Raw genomic sequence first — 12,156 nt, 5'->3', positions numbered from 1 at the left:
TGTTCCCACAGAAGCTTTATTGAGTATTTGGATACAGGAGTCATCATTTGTCTGCAAGCAGAAGGATCAGATCTTTGTCATGGCAATTTCTTCCATGACTTAAGTTCTAGAGAACGAGTTGTTCTATTGCACCAAGCAATACATACCTTGTGTGTCCAGAAGTTATTTTTTAGTAGAAATATCAGCATTCCCTTGATATTTAAAGGGAATATAATATATTTTATATTCCCTTTTATATTTTGAACTGCTGACTGTAATGAGGGCAGCTTTAACCATTCAATAGAGGTCCATCTGACTGCAAGTGTCTCTACCTAGTCCTCTAGGTATGTAATAGACCTCTGGAATCAGAAGAGCTCTATGGCTTGATCCATGCCCTTCTCCATTCCAGCCTGGGAAAAGGAATCCAAACCAAGATTTTATGCTGCAATCCAGATAACCTGTTTCTGTTTGACTTGGGTCACATACAAACAATTTTTCAGATCTTTGTCTCAGCCACCCTTAGGACAACCTAGACCAATGTGTTTTTGAAGTTAAAAAAAAAAAAAAAAATTGGGCTTTCAGCTAGGGTAGAAGAATATAAGAGATATGAACATATGGACAACACACTCTAGGTCAAACCCTTACCAGGCCAAATATTCCCATAACCCTACAATAATAAAATTATTATTATTATTATAATTAAGGGCTAATTAAAGGAATGTACAGTATTTACAGCCATTAAAACTAGACAGAAGATACTAAGTAATAGGGGATACAAAGTAAAGGGATATTAGGACAGAGCTAGGAGGAGGTTCCCGGGCTCTTTCCTATTGTACTATTGTTTCCTCTGATACCTTGAATAGCAAACGCCATTCAGGGCCTACCTAGATGTTCTCATGATAAGAATCCCTGGAGAGAGGCTATCTCTAGCACAAAGCTAGAGAAATTCTATCATCTTGTTCCACTCAAAGTCTACAGCATCTTGAAAGCAAGCCCATAGCAGCTGATGGAGCTGTTTCCCAGCTTAGCAGGAGCCAATGCTCTCTGCTCCCATGGATGTAGGAACCAGTCAAAAGCAGTTGTCTTGGATTACATGAATGAATCTCAGAAGAGTGGAGTTCTTCCTCTAACATCAGAACAAGTCAAATTCAATCCTCAGGCCAGTTCACTTCAGTTCAGGTATGAGCTGAGACCAACTAATATCTGTTCCTAAATTTTCATCCTCAAGTCCAGGAAAGCTGATATCCAGAAGGATTTTGCTGAGGCTGTCATTCATGGTGTCCAGGATAAGGCCCTCCATGAGTGACCTGTTTTCAGTAAAGCCAGAGGCTGTCAGTTCAACAGAGGATTGCTTGGGAGTGTCACGAATAAATGCTGGAGAGCTCGTGAGGGGCACAAGGACCATGTCACCGGATTCTGTATTGAGCAGTTCTCGAGGAGAATCAAAGAGAGGGTTTTTAAGGGGTGTGCTATTAAAACCCAGCAAGTCCTGGTTGTCCTGGAGGGGTGTGAATGGCAACTGAAGGGTTTTCACTGGACTGAAGTCCAGCTCATGACTTCCTCTGGCTAAGGAAGCAGACTTCCAGGGATCAAGGACCTCTAGTGAAGGGGTGGTAGTGGCTGAGACTTTGCTGGGAGTGGAAGAAACGGGCAATTTGCCGAAGACGTCTTTGACTGGCGTTTTAAAGGCCCCCTCTTCTCCCTGTGAGCAGCTGAGCTGTGATATGCTCTCAAGGGGCTGGTTTTCCTGGGGCAAGGGACACTCTGCCCCTAACCGGAAAGGGTCCGAGCCGCTGCTTTCTGGCAGAACAAGGACAGGCTCTTCTGAACAAGGCAGTGCTAGGCGTTGCTTCCTTCTGGACCTGCCCGCTTCCCGCCTTTCCCTCCTCTTTATAACCAAAGAGTCAGAAACTGCCTTAGGTGGGGACTTGAGTGCGGTGAACTGTTTCCTCTCCTTCGTGGATGAGTCCGGGAAGAACAAGCTTGGCTCTTCCTTGACTGTTACACTTGAGGCAAATGGGGACAGCCAGGGATCCAGCTGAGAGCCTTCTTCCTCCTTCACACAGGCACCCTCTGGGAAAGAAGACAATTCCTCACCAGGCTGGGAGCTGTTCTCCTGTATGGAGTGGGTTGGGGAGAATAAACCTGCATCACATTGAGCTTCCTCCTTGACAGCAGCTGGGGGTAAACAGGGAGACTCTTCTGCAGACAGTGACATCTACAGTGAAACACAGGTGACATGCAGTCAGTGAGCAAGGATCTCAGCTACCCAAAAATCCAAATAACAGTGGAAAGAAAAAGACTGGCATTTAAGGTCAGCAGAGAGGGTAAGAGGAAGATATTCAGGAAGCAGTAATTATAACAGACTGAGATTGATTTCTGTGAAGTTGATAGAAAGAAGCCTAAGGATCACATGGGAAGGATTCTAGGTAAGTGACAAAGTCATACCCTTCAGAGCACACCTGCTCTGAGGAACTTCTGGGAGTACAGGTGGAAGGAGAGCTGAATATTTCTGGAAAAAATATAACCCCTTTGATTTTTTCTTACATTATCTAAATGGGAATAACAAAATGAATGAGGACAGCCTTCCCAGAAACCAAGGAAAAGGAAAAAAAAAATGAGGTTATCAAAAGAAAAAGAGCACAGGAGAAAGATAAATCATAGCTGGAGAGAACATAAAGCAGCAGGCATACAAAGGAAAATAGGATTATGGTTAGACAGGATGGAAGAAGCTAAAGCTTTACAATGTCTAAGCATTCAAGAGCAGTCAGTGAATGCCAAGAAAAAGATCTGTTTAATAGCTGTTTTTCTTGAGCCCAGAATAACTGTCAACTTCACAGAATTAGCAAACAGCAGATACGGAAATCCTCTGGGAAGAGACTCCATGAAATATATACCCATTCAGAAGCTCCTCATTGTTACTTGTCTATAGAGCTATCAAAAATATGAATGTTTTAGGATCAGAACAAAGCCATTCCTCCCATTCTTCTTTCTTCACATCCCAGCAGTAAAGAAAAATTGTCTTGACCAAGCCATAGAGCCCCTTCCTCTAGTGAATTAGAGAAACATCCTTGGAGCAAATAAACTAGCAGGTAGTAGTCAGCCTAGAGACAGTAAAGGATAGCAAGGATTATCACTAGTTAGTTCCTTGATAGGAGCTTGGAGTTTTAGAGCACCTAAGTAAAGATGCACAAAGGAACCATATGAAGAAAAGGTTCATTGAAGGCAAGAGATATAAAAAAAAGTAAGCAAAAAATCCAAACAAACTCACCCCTTCTTAAAAAAAAAAAACTCCCCACACCTTCCTTAGCCTCCTCCTTGCACCCCTTATACAAAAAAGGAAAAAAAAAAACCAGGAAAAAAGCCCCCACACTAACCCCCCTGAAAACTCCTTGGAAAGCAAGAAACCAACCTTTGGAGTAATGCACACACGCTTATTGCTCTGCAAAGTCTCCGAGCTGTTAAGGGATGCTCCCTGTGCCATGGACAGAGGAACCTTCACAGAAGGCTGCAAGACAAGAGGCTGACTCAAAGGAAACTGGATTGGAACCAGGTAGGAGTTGACACGAGGAAGCAAAGGCTTCATCTTTCGGCCTGGAAGGGAAAAGAAGGGACTCACTTTTGCCTGTTCTCCACTGCTACCTCTTGAAACCCAGGCACCTTACAGAAAGTCCTTCTAGACATCCTAAAAGAAACATTTGATCAGATCACTTGCCTTCTCTGCTAATTTTAAGGATACAAATACTAAGCCAGAAGCCTCATGGACAAGAAAATAACCTTTCATGCAGATCCTACCCCTCAAGTTTGGGCTCTCATTCCATTTGAGTGCCCAATGCCCACCATCTCACCATCACATCCCTTCAGACACAACACCACTGCTTTCTATTTCAAACCTGGCTGTAAGGAGCATAAAAGCTGGCAAACAGGGATAACGCACTCCACTTGTATTCCTAAAGAAATCTGGGGGAATGCCCCAGATTTATTGGACTGATTCTCTTTGGCCTAGACTGCTGGGGACACTTACGCGAATTCTGGGGTTCAGTTTTGCTTCCCATGTTCTTCAGAGGATCTGGAAGACGATTCTTTTGTTGCTGCAGTCATTGTGAGATAAGTAAGAGGAGAAGGAGAAAAGAGAGAGATTAAAAGAAAATTTATTCTGCTGCCTCACTGAGAACTGTGAAACCAGAGGTCTGTGCTGGACTAATGCAAAGAGAGCAGCTGTTAGTACCCAGCACTCAGGCTGGCTCTAGGTCTGTGCCACTTGCTGGTTTGCAGCTATGCCCTCCCAAAGCCAGCTGCCCACCAAAAGCTGTGCAGGAAAAGAGACAACATGACAGAGCTACTCCAGCTGCAGACTCTACTGCAGAAGTGAGCTGGTTTTGGCACCCTCAGTGCCCGAGGGACAATTAATAGGATGGCTTTATTGTATATTGGATGTCCATACAAGCCATAGACCAGATAGGTGCTCAAATGGAATAGCAGAGGCAACAATGGGATCAGAATTCTGAGCAGATGGAAAGAAGGCCAAGGTTGTAGCTGTGACAGAAAAGTGTTTGACTGGATGTTTACAAATTCTACACTGTTAAAACAGCTGAATGAGAGAGCAACAGCAAACAGGTTCTTCCTTCCAAGAGTCACTCACAATGCAGTGGATTCCAAAATGAAAAAGGAGCACAGAGAGATCCTATTCTCTCTGGATTTGAGTTCCAGAACATATTGGAACTGTTGCCATGGAGATGATTTTACCAGAAATCTGTTTGGGTTTCTTCTCTGAAGCCTACTGGTGTCCATTGCAGCCTACTTCAGCAGTATACTTCCAAGTTGCTCAAAGCTGTCCAGCTTTACCAGCTCGAGAGACTGTACCACCTGAAGGCAGTCAAACATTGGCTAGACTCCTCTCCCCACGAAGGGTAAGCATGGAGCTGTATGAGTGGATGCAGCAGTGACCCAGTCCCCTCCCCAAGCCTGTTGTCCCTTCCTTCAGTGACTGGCAAGAAGAGAATGGAAGATCAAGCCCCGAGCCAGATGGTAATTCTTACTGATTCAGAGTACTCAGGCGATGTTGGTGACCCCAAGTCCAGCGGCTGGTGGCAGAAGGCATTGAGCAGGAAAAAAATTTAAGATGAAGTTATCAACCAAAGAGGGAGACAAATGGGACATTTTAAACTTGTACAATCTGAGCAAACAAAAGTTAATTCTACCCACCCACTGCAGAAAATACAAGAGTCTAAACACACCTATACTAGTCTCCAAAGCTCTATTTCCCTAACAAAATCTTCCTAAAATATCTATTTGGGCTAGGACAAGTCCATCCTATGACTAACTTATCAAACAGCATAGGAACACCTGGTTGGCCTCAGCAGAAATCTTCTCATTAGCAATTTAAATCAGGCCCACAGTAAGAAGTTGAACGACCTGACTATTATATTTGGCACAGCACATGAAGAATAAATACATCCCACAGAAGCTCCAGATCAAAAGCACAGACAGCCACAGCACCTTTTCTTTCAAATGCAGAGCTTGTCTATTTGTTAAGTGAAGTAACTGAATCCAGCTTCTACAAAGAGGCTGATGTCAAAGCAGCTTGACCTGACAGTTAAAATAAGGTGCATCAGGCTCTTGTGGCATTTAGAAACTGGATAGCCTGTCCTATTTTCTTTGCATGAGGCAACTCACCTTAAACACCTGGTCCAATGTTAGGCAGCGGTTTGCATCAGGGTGAATAGTCCAGAAGGAGATTTTACCATTGGCAGATGTCTCACGGACAAACATATCATGAAGGGACAGGTTGTGCCGGATGGAGTTCTGTGGAGAAAGGAGAGAGGGGGAGGTTGAAAAGCAGTAGTTTTGTTATCAGCACAGCAAGGCCTACCTCAAACCCTCCAGCAGAGGGATTGCATTCCAAAGTGCAGACAACACCAAACTTTCATGTTCACAGCGTACCCAGCCAACCCTGTCTTCAGTCTCTTATTCTATGTACTCTTGAGATCCCTATTCTCACTCCAGCGATCAAACATTCCATCATCTTGTTTAAGTAGCATGAGGCAAGAGATACAAGAAGTGGTAAAGTGAACATCTGGAGTGAGAGTGTATTGGGAGTGGAATGTTTAAATGAGCTTCCATCTTGCTTTGCAGGCTGGGGGACAACTTTTCATTTTGATCCAGAAGGCATGTAACATCACCCACAGCAACTTGAGGGCCTGCTTGTTACCTTCCAGCCTGGCTTAGCTACATGTTTAAAATAAGGGAAATGATCCTCAATCCAGGTATAGATGTCCTTCAGGGTCATGCGCTTCTTCTCCGTGCTGTTGATGGCAAACTGGATCATGGCCATGTAGGAGTAAGGAGGTCGTTCTGACACCGAATCCTGCCATGAGGAGGACTCAGCAGCAGTAGGAACAGCAGCAGCAGCTTCCTCTTCTGTCTGAAAGACAGAAGGGGTGATACATGAATGTTCATGAAGCTGACAAGAAGGCCCATGGAACATCCCTGGATCCTCTATGTTCTGCTATTCATGTCAGTAAAGGTCAAACTCAGGTTACTTAGAGATAGCAATGCTTAATTCTTGCAAGTATTCTGATCCATGTAGATTACTGCCTTATCAAAAGTTTTAGCACATGCTCTTGTATTCTCCTACTTACCTTAACTCTTTCCCGCAAAGGAACCTGATTCTCTTTCTCTGTGTCCTCCTTCACAGAAGAGGGATTTAGCCCATCGGATCTCATCTTCCCCAGCCACTGGATGTTGGTGAGGCTGTTGTCCAACACAGAGCTCATTGTCTCGCCACTGCCTGTTGGGATAACAAGCCCACGTAACAATCACACAATAATTTAGGTTAAAAGAGTCCTCCAAGACCATCAAGTACAACCTGTGACCAAACACCACCTTATCAACGAGACCGTGGCACTGACTGCAGCATCCAGTTGTTACTTGAACACCTCTAGGGATGGTGACTCCAAACCTCCCTGGACAGTCTGTTCCAATGCTTGACTACCCTTTTAGGGAAGAAATTCTTCAGGATGTCCAATCTGAACTTTCCTTGGCACAGCTTAAGGCTTTGCCCTTTTGTCCTGTCATTTGTTGTCCAGGAGAAGAAGGCAACCCCCACTGCTCTACAGCCTCCTTTCAGGCAGTGGTAGAGGATGATATAGCCCCCCTGAGCCTCCTTTTCTCCAGGCTGAACACCCCCAGCACCCTCAGCTGCTCCTCATCAGACTTGTGTTGCAGACTCTTCACCAGCTCTGTTGTCCTTCTCTGGACAGCCTCCGGCACCTCAATGTCTTTCCTGACATGAGTGACCCAAAACTGAAAACAGAACTCAAGGTGTGGCCTCACCAGTGCCAAGTACAGGGGGACAATCTCTGCCCTGGTCCTGCTGGACACACTATTGCTGGTACAGGCCAGGTGCCATTGGCCTTCTTGGCCACCTGTGCACAGCTGGCTCATGTGCAGCTGCTGCTGACCAGTACCCCCAGGTCTTTTCCTGCCGGGCAGTTTTCCAGACTCTTCTCCCATCTTGTAGCCCTGCCTGGGGTTGTTGCAATGCAACTGCAGGACCTGGTACCCGGTCTTATTGAATGTCATGTAATTGGCCTTGACCCATGGATCCAGCCGGTCCAGATCTCTCTGCAGGGCCCTCCTACCCTCCAGCAGATCCATACTCCCACCCAGCTCAGTGTCATCTGTGAATTTACTGAGGATGCCCTCGATCCCCTGATCCAGATCATTGATATCCAGAGTGAGCAGGACTGGCCCCAGCCCTGGGGAACCCCACCAGAGACTGGTCACCAGCCAGATGCAGCACCGTTCAGCACCACTGTCTGGGCCCAGACATCCAGCCAGTTTTAACCCAGTGAAGAGTGAACCTGACAAGCCAGGGGCTGCCAGCTTTTCCAGAATTGTGCTGTGGGAGACAGTGCCAAAGGCTTTACTCAAGCCCAGGAAGGCTACAGCCTTCCCCTCCTCATAACCCCACTTTCCCACAAGTAACCCTGCTACTCCCTCATCTCAGCTGTCAAAAGGAAGGCACCAGTCACACTGCTAAAAGATGGGATTGCAACTCTAATATTGTGGAAGGAGTTCACCTCGAATTCCTGATTTCATGTGCAGTTGAACAATTTCTGAAAAGAGCTACAGCCTAAAGAACACTTAAACCAGACTACTGTCAACCAAAACAGGACAATGTTGATCTAGTACTTCAAGAAATAGAAAGCACAAAACTTAAGTCAGAAGCTCAGATGTCTTCCACCAAAAAAATGTCCACTGTAATCCTTCAGATTTCACTACATATGCAAAGCTATGTAGATTATTAGAATACAATCCACAGGTATTTTGTAATTAACAAAATATTAATAATTACTGCAAACCAAGATGCAAGTGCTGCACTCCTTGGCCCATTTCACATCTCTTTGTCTGCCAAGACAAAAGAAAAGGTAAAGGCTACATACTGTTGGTCTCCTGCTCCTGTCTAACCACAGGATCAACTCCTGAATGCCAGAGCGCTGTACTGCCTGCAAGACCAGGTGTCTGTGCAACATTCTTCTCTCTTTCTTGGCTAACTGCAGCCTTGGTGGCTGCACTGGCTTTCTTCTCTGATGGGAGGTGCTGCGATGGTGCTGGACCAGCTGAGCGGGATGTGCCCCCGCTGCTAATGAGAATGAACTTGTTGGGTCCATTGTTGCCACACTCTTTTCCTTTTGCTGTCAATGCCTCTATGATGCTCTGGATATCAGCATTTGTAGGGATGGCCACCACCTGGGTGTTGGGCATTGTAGGGTGGTCAATTATCTTTATTCCTGCTGGGAATTTCTGCAGGCCACAGTCCCTTTTGTCTCTGGGTTGTCTGCTGTGTTGGTCTTCCTGTCTGTGCTCCTGCTTAGGAGCCTTTTCATCCTGACCTCTGTTCTCATCTCTTGCTGAAGTACTGGATTCATCGTTCTGTGGGAGGGTCAGTTTTCGTCTTTTGAGAATTAAGGGCCTGCGAGGGCTGGTCCTCATTATTGGTCTATACTGACACTCTCCATTGAAAGGGAGAGGAACAAATCCTGCAAAACAAAAGGTACAACATAAAGGCTGCAGCAAATCATCTCAAGACCTCCCACAGAGCACACATTCTCAGCAGTAGCTACAAAGCTAGAAACACAAAAGGGAAATTAAAATTGAAAGGCTGATAAGGCTACTAAAAAATCATTCTCTACCTCCCTAACCCACACCTTGGGTAAGCAGGACGGGAGAGAGATGTGCAGAGTAGATAACTTCCATCACAAAGTACATTATAATGAGCAAAGTGTGTATGTGTTTTACAGAAAAACTTAGCTATAATGTGACCAGCGTCAGCCAGCAAGCTGGAGGGGAGGTAGAATATAGAAATAGCAGTGCTGATTCTTACAGTTGATTGCTCTAAGCAGCAGATTACACAACCTGTGTGAAAAGGGAATTTACAGATGGTTTAAGACCTGGGAAGCAGAGATTACCCTGAACACTACAAAGGCACACAATAAATGCAGCATAAGTAAGGTGCTTTAAGCTAGACACCAAGTAAATGTACTTCTAATTCCTTTCATAGATTTGTTAAGATTTGACATAAATTCATCATTGGGCAGCATACAACTTTGATGTCAAACTTTTGGAGAAGAGATGGTTTAGACTATAAAGCTAGAAGCAAAGGAAATAAAATTCAGAGATACTGCTTCCAGGGTAAGATGCTGTGAGAATACTACTAATAATGCCATCAGGAATTCGGTACAGCCTGTGCTTTTCTGCAAACTACACCTGAACAATATATAAATGGTACTTATTGTTTATCATTAGAGATGGCAAGCAGAATAGACACAAATAAGGAGGCCTTTTGCATTGGTAGATTTGACGGGGTCATCAAGTAAACGAGCAAATTCTCAATACGAATCCCCTACATTGATATAAAACAGAGTCCAGCAGAGCTGATGCCCTATGCACAGGGAGCAGCCGGCCCGGCGATCATTCCACGCGGGTTCTGGCAGCCGGCACAAGCACGGCCCTCTGCGATCTGCTCCACCCCCTTAAGGAGAGGCAGCGCCGAAGGAAGAGCCCTGCGCCAGCTTCCCCCAGGCTGCGTTCCCGTGAGCAGGAACAGGAGCGCGTCACTTCCCAGGGAGGCCCCGATCTGCTCCCCCCGCACGGGCCCGGGGCACCGCCGTGTGCGCGCTGCCCGAGGGCGCACGGAGGGCAGCGCCAAAGCGCTCCCAGCTCCTCCTTCCCCCGCTCCAGCCCCTGCGCTGCCGCCCCGGCCAGCGGGTTCACCTGCTCCCGCGGGGCCTGCCGCCCCGGCCGGGCCCAGGCGCTGCCCTCTCCCGCCCGCGCGGTGGCCTTAGCGCGGCCCGCCGAGGGGTGCCGACCCTTGCCAGGGTCCCCGGAGGATGGCGGCGGGCTGCGGTCGGGACTCACCAGCTGCCGGGCCGGGGCAGGGCCGATGTAGCGCTGTGGCGGCGGCCCCGGCGCTGCCGGCGCGGCCCGGGTTTGAATTTGGCGCCCGGCGCAGCGCTGGCCCTGTCACGTGCCGGCCTGCGCCAATGAGCGGAGGCGGAGGCGGGGCCGGGCGGGCCGGGCCAATCGGCGTGCAGGGGGCGGGGCCGCGGCGGGCTGGGCCAATCGGCGGCGGCGGCGGGGGATACGGATGTGCGGGCGGGACAGAGCCCGGGCCGCCGCCGCCGCTGCTGCTATCATCATCGCGTTGTCTAGTTCGGCCCTGTCCCGGGCCGGCCGCTCCGGGCCCGGCTGGGGTAGTGCCGGCAGCTTCCTTCAACCATGCTGCCCGCGGCTGGGAGCCCCGCCGTGCGCCCGGGCTGCCGGCAGCGCGCTGACTCCTGGTGAGGAGCTGCGGGGTGTTACGGTTTAACGAGTGTGTCACGGCTGCAGCGGGCTAGCGGGGCCCGCAGCACCCCCTGAGCACGCCGCACTTAGGTAAGCGGTCAGGCTGTTGCAGTCTCATACATTGCTCAGGAAATGTTATCAAGTTTCCTTGTGCGTGCTGATCTACGGTAAGTCAGGCTGAGTGAATGTGAGCCAGCTGTGGCCAAGAAGGCCGGGGGCACCTGGCCTGTATAGCAATAGCGTGGCAGCGGGACCGGGCGGGGATCGTTCCTCTCTCCTCCGCACTGCTGGGGCACTCACAGTGCCGTGTCCAGCTCCGGGCCCCTCACTTCAGAAAGGACAGTCAGGGGCTGGAGTGGGTCCTGAGATGCACAGCAGAGTTGGTCTGGAGCACAAGTCCCATGAGGAGCAGCTGGGGGTGTTCAGCCTGGAGAAAAGGAGGCTCAGGGGCACCTTATTGCTCTCTACAGCTGCCTGAGAGGAGGCTGTGGCCAGGTGGGAATTGGCCTGTCCTCCCAGATATCCAGCGATGGAACAAGAGGAAATCGTCCTAAGCTGCACCAGGGGAAGCTTAAGTTGGGCATTAGGAAGAAGTTCTTCACAGGAAAGGTGATTAGACATTGGAATGGGCTCCCCAGGGAGGTAGAGTCACTGTCCCTGAAGGTGTAGCACTTAGTGCCATGGTCTAGTTGCCATGGTGGTGTTTGGCTAAAGGTGGATTTGATGATCTGAGAGGTCTTTCAACCTAATTGATTCTGTGATGTGTTTTCCAACAGAAAATTAAATACAATGTTACTTCAGTTCAAACTTATTCATTAGGCAAAGCAAACAAATCATGCAAGATCTGTAGAATACAGGAGGGAGATGTCAACTGTGTTTTGTAAAAAAGAAAAAAAACAAACTTAGTCTCTTGAAGTTAAAATGTACAGATAGTTGGCAACCAGAAAGGGAAAGAGTTCTGATTATCTTAGCCCTTGGCATTACAAGCAAGATTGAATTGAAAAAATGAAAATAAGTTTTTTGGGTTTTTCTTTTCATAGCTGATTTGATATGGCTGGATCAGTAGGTCATCTGCTCCCATTCCTGCAGTGCATTTCTAAATCCACCTGAAAATTGACAAAAGGTTCAAGAACTACTGTTGGGAACAAGTCTGCCTTGAGATGTGTACACTGTGCTGTTGCATAAATGTTTTGCTTTTGTTAAAAACTGCATCTGAGGTTTCCAAACAAGTCTTTCTTCAAATCCATTTATTTGCCTTCTACAGATTCAAGAGCACTTTAGCATCTCCTCGGGGTGCTTCCCTCTTTCTTCAATTGGCTCCAACAAGCA

General features: G+C 47.6%; 1 protein-coding gene across 1 annotated transcript; it reads right to left on the bottom strand.

Annotated features, from left to right (window-relative positions):
• FOXM1 (forkhead box M1) lies at positions 1-8,976 on the bottom strand. The gene is made up of 8 exons (XM_063150434.1): positions 8,427-8,976; positions 6,621-6,769; positions 6,191-6,403; positions 5,656-5,784; positions 5,019-5,063; positions 4,004-4,070; positions 3,392-3,573; positions 1-2,197 (listed from the first exon to the last, which is right to left on the bottom strand). The coding sequence occupies exons 1-8, from the start codon at positions 8,974-8,976 to the stop codon at positions 1,145-1,147; spliced, it is 2,388 nt and encodes a 795-aa protein (XP_063006504.1). The 3' UTR covers positions 1-1,144.
• Positions 8,977-12,156: the final 3,180 nt, after the last annotated feature.

Source organism: Melospiza melodia, chromosome 2 (genome assembly GCF_035770615.1).
Source record: "Melospiza melodia melodia isolate bMelMel2 chromosome 2, bMelMel2.pri, whole genome shotgun sequence".
Taxonomy (NCBI): domain Eukaryota; kingdom Metazoa; phylum Chordata; class Aves; order Passeriformes; family Passerellidae; genus Melospiza; species Melospiza melodia.
Note: the sequence above shows the minus strand (reverse complement) of the source record. Positions and strands in the feature narration are given on the sequence as shown.